The sequence below is a fragment of the Harpia harpyja genome, chromosome 12 (genome assembly GCF_026419915.1).
Source record: "Harpia harpyja isolate bHarHar1 chromosome 12, bHarHar1 primary haplotype, whole genome shotgun sequence".
NCBI lineage: Eukaryota > Metazoa > Chordata > Aves > Accipitriformes > Accipitridae > Harpia > Harpia harpyja.
In genome coordinates, this window is record NC_068951.1 from 26,329,039 (window position 1) to 26,343,112 (window position 14,074).

Genomic DNA, 14,074 nt, shown 5'->3' on the forward strand with positions numbered 1-14,074 from the left:
AGAACGGCGGCCGCGGCGACGCCCCCCCCCAAGACGGCCGCCCCCTCCCCAACGGCCGCGCCTGGCGCTCACCCCGGGCGGGGGAGAGGGCGCCCCCGGGGGCGTCGCGGAGCAGCCCGCCCCGAGCACACCGCGGGGAGGGGGCGACCCCCTCCTCCCCGAGGAAAGGCGAACCGTGCGCTTTACTGCGATTTTTCCCTTAGGATTCTCCACAGGACTGCCCGCCGGCGTTCCCTCCGGGGTCGCATCTCTCCCCGCTCCTCGGAGCAAGCCCCCCCGCCCCGCCGGGTCACGCCGGGTGACACGGCCCCGCCGGCGGCGCCTCCCCCGGGCCCGGGTCGCGGCGGGCGGGGGAGTGCGTCCTCCCGCGCGAGAGGGGGCGCTGCCGCCGGCGGGCGCCTTCGGCTCTGCCGCTCCGCCGCCGCCATCTCTTTCCCTGATCTCATAAAGGTGTCGCGCAGGTTCCGCCCGGGCTCGTCATTCAGCCGCCCGGGGCCTGGCGCCGCCGCCGGCCTCCTCCGCGCCGCGGCCCTCGGCCCGCCCCTCTGCCCTCCCGCCCTCCCTTTCTCGCCGTGCCGCCGGCCGGCGCAAGCGGCGGCCGCGCTCCCGCCCCGGCTCAGCGGCGGGCGCCGGTTGCCCTCCCCGCCCCTTCCTCCCCTTCCCTCCCCCCCCTCCCCCGCCCCGGCCCCCTCTCCCGCCGGCCGGGCCCCGGAGCGCCGCCGCCGCCGGGGTGTGAGCGGGGCCCGGCGCCGTGCCGTGCGGTCCCCTCGCCGGCGGGGCCATGGCCGCGAGCGCCAAGCGGAAGCAGGAGGAGAAGCACCTGAAGCTGCTGCGGGAGATGAGCAGCCTCCCGCCCAACCGCAAGTGCTTCGACTGCGACCAGCGCGGCCCCACCTACACCGACATGACGGTGGGCAGCTTCGTGTGCACCTCCTGCTCCGGCATCCTGTGAGTGCGGGCGGGGGGCGGCCTTCGGCCCCATCCCTCCGGCCGGCCCGGGAGGGGGGAGGGCGGCCCCGGTGCCGGCGGGGCGACCTCCGCCCCAGGCCGGCCTCCGGGCTCGCTTCGCCGCCGGGAGACGCGTCCGCCGGGGCGGCGGCGGCGGAGCGAGCCGCTACGCGGGGTGTAGCGCCTCGCCTTTGAGATTCGCTGCGCCGGCCGTTTCCCCCCGTGGGTTTCCCCTTCCCTCCTGGGTCAGCCACGTCGGAGGGGAGCAGGCGGGGGGGGGCTTTCCGGGGAGGGGACGGCAGCCGGGAGGCTTTCGCGAGGGTGTCGGCTAAAAATCCCGGTCGGAGCCGCCGGGGCGGGAGATGGCGGTTGCGAGCCGGGTGTGCGTGCGCGGGGCCGGCGGGCGGCGGCAGCCCGGAGTTGATCCCGTCGCCGCTCCTGGGGAGGTGTTCCCCGGCACGTAGGGAGTGTAAGCGCTTGACCCACGGCACGGCGCGTGGAGGGGGGAGCGCCGCCACCACCCTGGAAGTAACTCGTCGAAGGTGTAGTTAATTGAACAAGTGCTGGGGGAGTACTTTTGGAAGGGGAAGGGGGCAGGCACGTGGCTGAACAGTTCACTTCCATGACAGCCTTGTGAAGCCGTGGGGAGGCTAAACCCATCGTGAATGCCAAGTTTAACGTTTGAAAAATCTGACTTTAATGTTAAGTTAGATCACCAGCCTAGCCTTTTGCATCTCGAATTACGCTTGATCGCTTGTGAGACAACTCTCTAAACTCTAGCTTAGAGGATAAACTCTAACCTTAATAGTTTAATATACTTGACTAGAAAAGTAGTAGAAGGTTTTTTTCTTACATCTATTGCTTCCTACAAACTATCTATATAAGCCTTGGAAAGGGATTGGCTCTAATAAAGTGGATTGCATTTTTCCTGTTCCTCATTCCTGCATGGGCCTCTCCACTACTCCTCCTTCCTTTCCCACCCTTCCTCCTCTGAGATAGTGTGTATGAAACTAAGAGTCAAGATCAGTCAGTTCTGAATTTCAGTTACATATACATAACTTGGGGGGGGGGGGGAACCCTACTGTCTTCAGTGTTACTGCTTCCATAGTTAAGTCTGTTTGCTTGTTTTATGTTTCTGTGGCATTGTGCTTATGGAACAGAGCAGAATCAAAGAGTGGCCAAAGTAAGTAATAAATAGTATGTCAAAGGATACAGGGTTGTGTTTGTAAGGGTTTGAGTTCATAGAAGGCATTCAGGAGCCTGAACTAGTTTCTGTCCCCTTACTAAGAAGGACTAAGTACCCCACACAGGCCTTCCAAGTAAGGTCTGGTGTTTTAGAACAAAGTTGGTAATTATATTGAGGTGCAAAACAAAGCAAACATGTTAGTTCTGTGCTGAATTTACATGGAACAAACTGCCTTTTATACTACTAGACAGCTAATTAGTCTTGGGGGTTTTTTTTCCCCTTCTTACTTCTACTTTGTGTAGACTTTTGAACAGGCTTGACGCAAATACAGAAAATACATTCAGGGTATGGAACTGAAAAGAGACTCTAGTTTTTGACATGTACATGCTACTTAATCAGCCAGATCTGGCTATTGTTTGCTCTGTTAGCAAAGTGTTATTTGTGCTGGCATGTGAAACTATTTTAAGCTCCTGCACAGAGCTTATTTCATGGTTGCACATGTTCTTACTGGTTAAACTGACAGCATGATAGAACTGTTTCATGAGAATACTTCCCTTCATTTTTCAGGCTTCTTGACCTTAATAGACAGATATATCACGAGTGCTGCTGAGATGTTTAGCATGGGTTCAGTAAGATTTGTTCCTTTTTATCTGTTGGCTGGGAGGTATGGACTACTAAAGTGCATAGTCCAATTTACAGTAACCAAAAGGATGTACATGCAGTGAAACAGCTAGTAAGCAGGGCACAGCTGTCACTTGCTGTTAAGTTGGCCATCATTTGGATGTTACCATGCTTAAAGGAGGAAGACTTTTTCTGAAGAAAAGTTGTTAATGTATTGGTATTCTAATGAAATGCAAATAGCTCTTGCATTCTAAATATGCAGGGTTTTGTGTTGCTATAAAAAAGAAACCACAAACAACACTTTTAGTTGTTACAGCTAGTAACACCTACACTTAAAGCTGGAGTAAAGGACTGTTAAGAGGACTTAAAGCTTTCTTCTGAAATAAATTTGGGTTCATTCTTTCATTACTTGGAAATGCTTTCATAAATTGTGTGTGCAAGACCATATGCATTGGTTATCCCACTGGCTAGGTTCTAAGGTGTTACTTTTGTTAGTGATGAGACTTAGTCTCATCTTAGTAGAGATAGGTCATGTCTGTTTCATAACTAGGAACTGTTATTTTTAACACTTCTATCAGAATAGTCCTTCATACAACTTGTTTATTTACAAATGCTTTTCACTGTAGAATTCCACAGTGGAGGGAAATGACTCGGGAAGAAACCACATAATGGCAAATAAGTGTAAAAGTACTGCTGCTTCTGTAGTTCCTAACGGCTGCTTGCTTTCTACCTCGTAATACTTGCTTTACTGTAAGGCTTTAATAATCCTATTACTTCATCTTGTTTGTATGCTATGTGAATGACTTGTATTGCTTCTTGGTTTAATCAATTTTTTCTAATCTGGTGCAGGAAGTATTCTTGGAGTCAAGTAGACCAGTTTTTTCAAGTATGAGGTGCCCAATGCAAGTTTAAAATGCTAGTACATTAAGAAGTCTCCTTCAGAAAGGTTTCTCAATTAATTAAAAGTAGTTGCTAAATTCCATATAATCTTAGGCATGTTGTTCTAGATACAGGTAACTCTAAACTTTTAAAATCTGAAGTCTAACTTAGAAAGTCTAACTTTGTAAGTTTTCTGAAGTGTTTATTCATTGTCCTGGCAAGGACAGTCTATTCAAACCCAAAACCTTTATTCTGGAGCCATCCTTAATTTCCACTAAGGATACTATGTGTAGAAAGAGAGCAACACTATTTATTACTAGATATAGATTTAAAAAAACTACCATTTTCTTAACTATTTCCAAAAATAGTGTGTCAGGCTTGTTCAAGTACTGCTAAAAATGATGAGAGACCTAGTGACTTTGCTAAAAAGATCTGTTTCTGACTTTAATGTTGCAGGTGAGTCTCGTCAAGTTAAAAGTATGAATAACACAGAGGAGGTCCTTTTCTGTAATAGCTAGGTTCTAAGTTTTCTCATCAGATTGGGTTTACCAGAGCAGAAGTTTTGCTGTGCAAAATGGTGCATGCAGGAGAAAGTTCATGGATAGTGGTGTGGGTAGTGGCTTGCTCTTAAAATACCTCTGCTTGTTCCCTGTGTTTAAATTCTCTTCATGTGGAAAAAAAGCACGCTAGCATCACACAAGCTGTGCCTAATTCAACTTTTTGGTATTGGACAAGAATATAGGATATGTAGAAATATACACACAATCATTTCTTCCCCGAGAGTGGGAGAAGATGCTCTCGAGGAGCAGTCTTGTCAGGTCAAGGATTACAGTAATACAAAACTGGAAGACTTCTCTTTCTTATAGCAAAACTGTGTCTCAGGGAAATGTTGGCAGAGGGATTCTTTTGGTTTGACAGAAGTCCTTTGGTTCAAGGAATTATGTTGGTAGCTATGTCTGTTGTGTTTCTGGATGCTACCGTGTGTCCTGCTGACAGTGACATCCTTCCCTTTGTCTTATCAAATGCCTTTTTGCCTTGCTTCTCAGCTGTCTGTGCGTATCTTTGCTTTCAAGCACTTCTGTACTGCTTCTGGTCAGCCAGCTCCTAACTTTCATAAAAAGAACACGGTTTTAAATTCTTGAATGGAAAATATTCCTATTTGACTAAGAGTCCACTTCCACAAGTTTGACTTTTTTTTTTTGTTAATATCTGCTTTATCTATCTTTAACATGATAATTAGGACATTCCTACCCTTTTTCCCACTGCTGCCCTCTTTACTCCCTCCCTTCCAACTTACTGAGGAAGTCTCTTGTTCAGATGTTTGCACTTCTGGCTTGTGTCAGGAAGGAGCAACAAAGAATGTTTGGAACATATGGTTACTTTGGGGAATGCTAAAGCTCTTTTATGCTATTTCTTACAGTTATTGGATCATGTGGCCTTCTTTTGGCTGCTTATAATATTCCTAGTTTTTACATTTAAGATTTTCCTGGGTAAGGGACTTCTGTATCAGCCAGATTGAAATATTTGATGGCAGATACTAGTAACGAACTAAAAAATAAATCTTTGTGCAATGGTGGTGAATTATTGTCCCTTTCCCCAAATGGTCTAAATAAACAGTGTTAGAGTGAAGGTGATTCTGGTTGTGTTGGCATGACTTTCCAGTCCTTTTTTTCCTTTGGAGCATGTTTGGAAAATGGCTCTGTGTCTTATATGTATGTCTATGTGTGTATATATATATATTTTTTTTAAGGGTATGTCCTATATTACTTGTTTTCAGTGTCATGGCTGGAGAGCAAAGGAAATGTCTATACCACAGTGAACACTATGCAGTTCAGAAAGGAATTTTTTTTTTTTATTAAGAAAAAAGTTAAACTAACCTTGACTGTGCTTCTAAATGTGTGTGTGAGCCTTTTGCTGTTAAAAATAAATGAGCTTGTGAGATGGTGGAGGGTCTCCAGGGAAGTCTACAAGTATCAGGAATGGCCAGTACTGCTTATATTCTCTTTTGCTAATAACAATAGCATAGAAATAATAACGAATGCTGTGACATTGGCTTTTCTAAAGATCGTTTTCCAAACACCTGGAGATGTCAGGTGCTCTATGATGGCTTGGCATTTGACTTGCCTCATTAACTTCCTGCTTCTTAGGGGATCAGATTTTGCTGGCTTAGACTTGAGATCACGTTAGAATCTGATACAGGGAAACTTTAGCAGTGTTGAGTAGCTGTGTGCCCACCGTTCCTCCCACAGAAGTGACCCTCTATTCCAACAGAGCCCACTCTTTAAATTTTTTTCCCTTCCCAGCTCTGGCCTTTGCAGACAACTTTGCTGACGCGTTTGAGGTGAATGCAGGAGTGCCTGCTCTGCCAACAATTACAAGTTCAACCATAATTTGCTACTAAATTATGTTAGCAACAAATGTTCAGTTGACAGTGTTTTGAATGTTTAATATTTCAATTGCCAGACTTCAGAATCTTGTGTCTGTGGCCTTAAAGCTTCCTTTGTTTGCGAGAGCACCAGTTTTAACAATGCTCTCTGAAGAGCAGAGATCTCATGTTCTGCTCATGTTCGCTGTAGCTGTCCCTATGACAGGCTGTGTCACTAGAAGCTCGGACTGATTCAGTGGAGGGTCAGTGGAGGATAGTCTCATAGCTGGAAGTTCCGGTCACAGTGCTATTCCACAGAAGTAACCGTTGCTGAGCATGAAGATGTTGGCAGTGATGAGTGGGATCCACGTGTGGGATGTTCTAGCTATAGTGTGCCAGGTAAGTGCAGATGGCAGAATAGTCTTACTTGGTCATCTTTTGCAAGAGCCTCTTAGGAGATAGCTACGATTTGGATTAAGTGCTGAGGTAGCGTTTGGTTGCTGTCTTCCTCAGGGACTCTGTAGTAGAGAAAGGAGTAACTGGTACCACTGCAGGGGTACAGGTTGCAAAGATTTGTTCAGGTTCAATTTAAATTTGGGCATTATTAATTTGGACTGAGGGACTATAATCCATTTTGTCCCCTGTTAAATAGGGAGTACTGTAAAGCATTAGAACTGTGCAAAACACTTGTCAAATACATGGAAAGAAACAAAGCAAGTGGTAGATACACTTCTATTAAAAAGAAGGATTGTTTATTCCTCATAAGGGATAATTGTACTTGGCTGTCTACCAGTAAGCTTCCCCCGTATGTACATGAGTTGCTTGTGAATTGTTTGGGTCATCAAGTAATCTCTGTAGGTAAGGAAGGGTATATGTCGTGGTTTAACCCCAGCCAGCAACTAAACACCACGCAGCCGCTCACTCACTCCCCCCCATCCAGTGGGATGGGGGAGAAAATCGGGAAAAGAAGCAAAACCTGTGGGTTGAGATAAGAACGGTTTAATAGAACAGAAAAGAAGAAACTAATAATGATAACACTAATAAAATGACAACAGTAATAATGAAAGGATTGGAATGTACAAATGATGCGCAGTGCAATTGCTCACCACCCGCTGACCAACACCCAGCCAGTCCCCGAGCGGCGATTCCCTGCCCCCACTTCCCTGTTGCTATACTAGATGGGACATCCCATGGTATGGAATACCCTGTTGGCCAGTTTGGGTCAGGTGCCCTGGCTGTGTCCTGTGCCAGCTTCTTGTGCCCCTCCAGCTTTCTCGCTGGCTGGGCATGAGAAGCTGAAAAATCCTTGACTTTAGTCTAAACACTACTGAGCAACAACTGAAAACATCAGTGTTATCAACATTCTTTGCATACTGAACTCAAAACATAGCACTGTACCAGCTACTAGGAAGACAGTTAACTCTATCCCAGCTGAAACCAGGACAGTATAAAATATCTTAGGATTTTGAAGTAAGAGTAGCTTTAGTACTTAAGCTTGGTTCTCGAGTTCTGCTTCATAAATCCCACAACTGCTCTGTTTTAAGGAGGTTCTAGTCAGCTCATGGGTATAATGTTATTGAAAGTGGCTCATGCTTGTTAGAAATCATAAAAAAAATAGGGTTTTAGCTGTTCTAATGGTAGAATCAAAGTAACTTATCTAAGGAAGATAGTACATGTTTTGGGTTGTATTTGTATGCTGTATAATGGAGCCTCTTGTCTTGAATTCCTTGTTCCAGTCTGACTTCTTATGTTGCTTTAGTGTAAGAGGAGGCTTTTCATAGGCTTCTCCCCATCCCTTGCCGTGCCAAATAAACAGAAAAAATACTTGAAAGTGTAGTACTGCAGTTTGATAGTTAACTTTGCATTTATGGCTATTAAAGTTATGTTCAGGATTTCCAATCTTTCTGCACCACCTATGTGGCAACATGCTTTCTTTCATCATGCAAGACATCTGATACTTCTGTGTTGTGATCTGGCACTTAGGAGTGGGGCATGTCTTCCTCCTTTAGCAGGAGGGTGTAAAAGAAATGAGAATTCATCCTCTCACATCATGGATATAATGTGTAAATCAGGGAACTTTGTAACCTGAACCATAAAACTCTAGAGCAGTCCTCACTGAAGAGAGGCATGTAGGAAGCCTCTAGTTAGGCTAAACAAAATCTTGTCTATGTTTTAAGTACATTTAGTGTTGCTGTTTAACAGAACATACATGTTTGTTGATGTAAATGCTTTAAACAGCCCTGGTAGATCAGTGTAGAGTAGGTACTGCTTAAATAACTTGTGCAGTGCCTTTTAAGTTGGAAACACAGGTACAATATAGCACTTAAACTATACTTATTGTAAAAATTAATTTTCAGCAGAAGCTAGTGTGAAAGTTTAGATGTACTACCTGTGCTGAAAAACATGTGAATGTCTTAGTGAATAACCCTAGCTTTTAAAATAGTCATGAAATAGTTTACAACTATCTAACTGTGCATCTTTCTTAATTAATAGGAGGAGAGTGAATTGAACAGACTAAGGTAGACAGATCCACTTTTATACTTGGTGTAAAAGCAAGTGATTGTCATATAATATTTGATGGAGCATATTTATGTGAAATGCCAGGTGGATGCCAACTTTGTTTCTATGCTGTCACTTAATATGCGGTTCTACAGAGTTACTTAGTGAAATGTAATTACTCATGTACAGACCAAGAAGGTGTGTTTAAAAAAAAAAAACAAAAACAAAAAAAACCCAAAAAACCAAACACCAAAAAATAAACAAAACCCAGACAACCAAACCTAATACTAGCACCAGCTCTGAAACAATGAAATTTTAACTGCATAGAACTCTTACAGATTTTTTTGAGGTTGCATCATATGAAAATGATGAAAATACTTTAAAAAAATCTTAGATAATAATACAGTATTTTAATAAGTGTTGTTTATTTGTGATGAAGTGAATTTGATTTGCAGCTAGATAAAAGCTGTTAAATTGTTAATTTCAGTTTACCAAGGAATTTAAACATTTTGAGACAAGAAATGAATTTGCTGATGTTTGAGTTGAATAAACTGTCTTGAAACCTCTCTCAGTAACCTTAAGAAAACTTCTTCTGCCTTCTTGTCAAGGTGTTGAACCATGGAGTCTAATTTTAGATGCTCAGATGCTTTAGATGCTTTTTAGATTTGAAAAGTTTGCTTAAGCAAACAGCAATCTGTAAAATTAATTCTCATATGCCAATAGGTTTGTATATGTCTTCTGCTTTTGAGGTACCCTTAAGTTCATTGCATTTCTTAGCAAAATACAATTAATTGTTTATTTTTATCCAAGTGTTTCAAACATTAAGTGTCTTAAAGCTGTTTTTTAATGAAACTTGGGCTAAAATGTTACTGCTTAGTGTTCCAATCAGTATTCATCTTTTAATTAAAAATGTGGAAGCTTTTTTTAACACAGGATCAGAATTGTCGTCTTACAGGTATAGTGTGAACTTAGGTGTCAGGGTGAATTTGCAAGCTAAATGCACAACAATTTTTTTCTCCATTATACTTATTCAGAAACACAAAGTGCTAAAAAATTTCTGTGAAAGTTGAGTATAAAGTGTTAATATTTGGAACAACCTATTTTTGTCATACACTGTTTTGATGGATAACAATTTAATTTATAGTTAGTTTTCTTTAAACCCCATGATTATTCCAAGAATACTACTAGTCTTAAATTGGATGTCAGTGATTTTTTTTTTTTTAATTCCTAAAAGTAATCTGAACCAAATGTATAACTAGAGTGTAGTAACAAATATAAGCAATAAAGCTAACTCTTATCAGTTGATTTGTTAGCGATTTATTAGCCCTGTATTACATCCCTGGAAAGTTTCCCCCAACTTCCTTTCTGGAAACTTTCTTCTCATGTACATAACCACAGAATTTTGTGCTCTTTGATATCTAATAGTTAATGTTGTTTTCTTTTTTTTTTTAAGATGGTATCGCAAAAATCCAGGCATGATTAATTTACTTGAGTGTTAAACTAACCCCATTGTATTGCCTGAGTTAGTGTCTCCACTGTTTGGCGTATGTGGGATGTAATGTTCTTGTTTCCATTGAGCAAAACACAGCTTGATTTTAATTGTAAGTATTTGTGGGCAAAAGCAGTAGTTAGCATGTATTTAAAGAAAGAGCTTAAAAAGAAAGAAAGGTTTTTCTTATACTGGCACTGTTGCTCAGCAGGATTTTTCTCTATGCTTGTGGGTTTTGACTGAACTGGGTTTGACAATGTTAGGGTTCGGTGGCACAAGTGACTTGAGTTTCTGTTAGCACTGCTGCAGCAGTCTGTAGCATGGATGTGAGAATGGTGTCAATCTTTGCTTAAGGCAGAGCTGCTGAAGTTTTGAGCTATTGCATTAGTAATGGTATCTCTCATTTGAGAGCACATGTCTTTTTGCTTTTGTTGCTGTTACTTGTGTAGTGTTCAGGAGGAGGAAGATGACAGACCTGTGGATGGAGGGGCAAAAAGTAAACTAGAAAAAAGATGCTGGGAGGAAACAGGAAATATAATTAAAGCAAGAGAAAGAGAATCTGAGCTGGGAGGTTTGGCCTGAAGAAATCTAGTCATTGGGTAGAAGTTGTAGTAAGAACAGGTTGAAGTGAGGGAGGAGTTGGAGGGAAAGAAAACTACAAAAGAGGGGCCCAAGATTGAGAGATGAAGGGTAGAGGCAAGGGTGAACAAGTTTGGGGAAGCAGATTAGGATTAAAAAAGAAAGTCTAATTATGTTTTTGTAAACTTGCGTAGAAAGTGTCAGAGCGAGTTTGCATGTGCAGTTATAAACATTGGTGTCCACTAAAGCTCAATTATTTGACTTTGCATGCTGAATGTTATTTTGAGATGAGCTCACACAGCCTTAAGTTGTATGGCAGTACCAAAATGAGTGCGTTTTACAGAGATGGCTCCTGAGTTTAAAACTGACTGACTTCTGGTTATAATGTTAAAAGTAATTGTATGGTGACAGATTTCCTGAATACTGACTAAATACTTCTTGCTGCTTCTTTTAGACGGGGCTTGAATCCACCCCACAGAGTGAAGTCAATTTCAATGACTACTTTCACACAACAGGAAATAGAATTTCTGCAGAAGCATGGAAATGAAGTAAGTATTATTTGAAGAATGTCAAGTGGTTTTGGCACTTTAATATTAAACTTTAAAACACTACTTCAAATGAAATAATCAAGTTTTCCTTTAAGTGGTGCTTCTGAAGAGCTTGTTTCACTTAGCTGGCTGATCATCGTAATGTTACATGTTATTGTCCAACCCAGACAGTCTAGATTCACATGATCAGTATTTCTGAATTGGGTTTTCTTTTGCTTTTGCATGAGGAAATATGCATCTGTCTCTTACTTTTTTTTCTGTAAGCCCAGACCTTGAGACTGACTGCAGCAGTGTTTCCTGAAAGAGCGTACCGTGACAAAAATAAATCTGTCGCTTGTAGCTGTATTTCTTCAGAGTAGGTTTCGAAAGTCTTCTAGTAGTTTCAATAGCGTCTTTCTTTAATGAAAGTATATCAATGTTGAAGGTTCTTGAAGAGAGGAAGGAAAGGGAGAATTTTTTTCCTCTACGGATTGTTATCCAATAAGCGTCTACATGTTTAGAGTGGCTTGGGGCAGCTTTGAAGACAAAGTTCTAGTGTACTGCCTTTTTGTTCTTTTTAATAGATGAAAACTAAATCTGAGGTGAATGTTGGATTGGCTCTTTGGGGACACGTGGAGCCTGTAAACCCTGGATGTGGCTATTGCTGTCTTCAATTTGAGAATGAAGTTTGTATTTTAATACCATACTATAGCATTGATGATTTTAGAAGCAGCTTTTGCTTCTGTTCTGAATCAGAAAAACTTCTATTTCACTTTGATTGGATGTGTATTCTGTTTTAGTAGAACTATTGACTGTAGGCTGTAGTGTCTTATCAGCATGTTCTTGTGAAGCTTTGTGGGGATAAATCCCATCATTAGCTAAAATGCTGATACTTAACTTTCTTAAATTTGGCCCATTCATAACTGTCAGGTGGAAGAATGAAAACAGAAGTAGCAATTTCTTTTTCTGTCCTGGTAAATATGCATTATTTGTTGAAATAACTGTTAGTGGATGATTCCTCTAGACAGAGCTGGAGCAAGGTCTAAACTCTTCTACATGTTATAAAATACTCTTAATGGCTTTGACTAGGTTTCTTTGGAATTGTTTTGGCATGTTAAAGCTGCATAACACTGCATATATATGTATATACATATATGTGTGTGCATGTATATATAGCATATTGCTGACTTTTTGCATAGGGAGAATAATAAAGAATCTTTAATGGGTTCAGATATAGTGGGTGGGAATCTCTTTCCATAAGATTAGATTGTAAACTCTAGCTTTCCTTTAAGCTTCACAAGTGTAAAGGAAAACATGTGTGTGTACACCTCCCTCCCTGCATCTGTTTTAATTTCAGTTTTTCACTGAATCTGCAACAGCTAGAGAATGCTACCAGTTTCATTTTTCACTGATCTGGATCCTTAAGTGATCCCTACTCAGTTGGTTAGTGTAGTTGTCCTTCTCATTATAGACCTGACTAGTCTGCGAATCATAATGATTTAGTTGACATGTAATTTATTATTGACATAAAAAAGTTCACAGATCTCTGCAATGCTGTACTGTGTTTCAAAAGCAGGGGTCTCTGTGTTTGTAGTACTTATTCCTCTAATTAAAGTATTGCAATGATTTAAATGAGCTACCTCATAAATGAAGATGTCTTCCTGAGTTTAGTTTTGGGTTGTTGGATAGCAGTGCATTGCCTTAATTCTAAGTAATACTGAATAGGTATTTGTAATTGCAGATGGTAGATTTAAGAGGTGCTCAAATACTGAACAGAAATGATACTGTTTAAACACTGTTAGAAGTTTAAAATCTAATTAAACATGTTTTCACTTTGTCATGCTGTATGTTGCAGTAGTTAAATAAGCATTTTGCTTTTTCTTGTTAGTGTTGGACTTTGGAATACTGACCTGCAGATAAGATAAAGTATTGGGCAGATGAACTTCATCTAACCTCAAAAAAACCTTCTTTGGTTAGCTTGCTCTTCAGCATAGGTGGATCTTGTGTATATATTAAGAAATGAAATTTTCTAGGATAAACTTGTTCAAACATGGAACTGTCCAACATTTTAGAACGTGGACATCTGAAACAAAGTATGGTCACTGAATGGTTTAGATGTTGTAACAGTCAGGTTTTTTAGTTCTGCAGCTATATGTATAAAAAAAAAAGCTCAACTTTTTGCAATCTAGTATATTTAACTTCCATTTTTCTCTACCTTTTAAAATACTTTCATTCCCACTTTGTCCTCCCAGTCTTTCTTCAACATGGCCAAGGCCTCTGTGGTAAGCCTTCTTGATTCCAGGGGAGTAGATCATGGTGTACAACAGGGAACTTGTTCTGAATAGAAAGGAAAATAGCAAGAAAGTTTCCCTGAGATAAGGTGGTTACTAAGGTGGTGAGTTGTTCCTAGAGGAATTAAGTTTTCCACTCTCCTTCAAAGAGTATTTATAAGGTCAATGTATTATAAGAGGTTGAAGTTCTCTTAAAAAAAAAAAAAAATTTCCTCATATCTGAAATAGTAACTTTTCCCCAGTTGTTGCAAATTGCCATCTTTGTGGCACACGTGGGAAAAATGTTCAGTTACTAAAAGGCTTCCACAAAGCGACTGCTTTGGGAAGAGATTATTCAGAGCATCTTCTCTTCAGGTGTGAGACACCATCTTCTTCCCTGTATATACACCTCCAAAGAATGTCTTTCTGGCACAGGTAACTTGAACTTTTTTTGGATGAGTTTTTACTGCTTCAAATACAGATTCAAATCTTTTTACTGTATCAGAAGACACCTATACTTTGGTGTTGCTCAAGTGCCTTCTGAAGTAATTTTGAAGGATAAAGGCAATTCTGACTCGCTGGGTAGGATTTTTCCCCTCCTTGTTCTCTTCATGAAGAGCAGTGTGAGGTATTTTCACGCAGTATTTTCATGTTAGGAATAATGAGGAGAGAGTGGTATGGAGATGGTTCTGTTGAATACTCATAATCAAA

General features: G+C 41.7%; 1 protein-coding gene across 9 annotated transcripts in view; it reads left to right on the forward strand.

Annotated features, from left to right (window-relative positions):
• Positions 1-472: 472 nt before the first annotated feature.
• Positions 473-14,074, forward strand: part of AGFG1 (ArfGAP with FG repeats 1) — a 38,034-nt gene continuing 24,432 nt past the window's right edge. For 2 of the 9 annotated variants that reach the window (XM_052805050.1, XM_052805051.1), the window contains exons 1-2: positions 475-948; positions 11,021-11,114. In XM_052805050.1, the coding sequence (XP_052661010.1) occupies positions 782-948; positions 11,021-11,114 (261 nt within the window). In that variant the 5' untranslated portion in view covers positions 475-781. Of the gene's footprint in view, positions 949-11,020; positions 11,115-14,074 lie in introns of all 9 variants that reach the window. The other 7 variants (XM_052805056.1, XM_052805057.1, XM_052805053.1 and 4 more) reach the window with 7 other exon arrangements.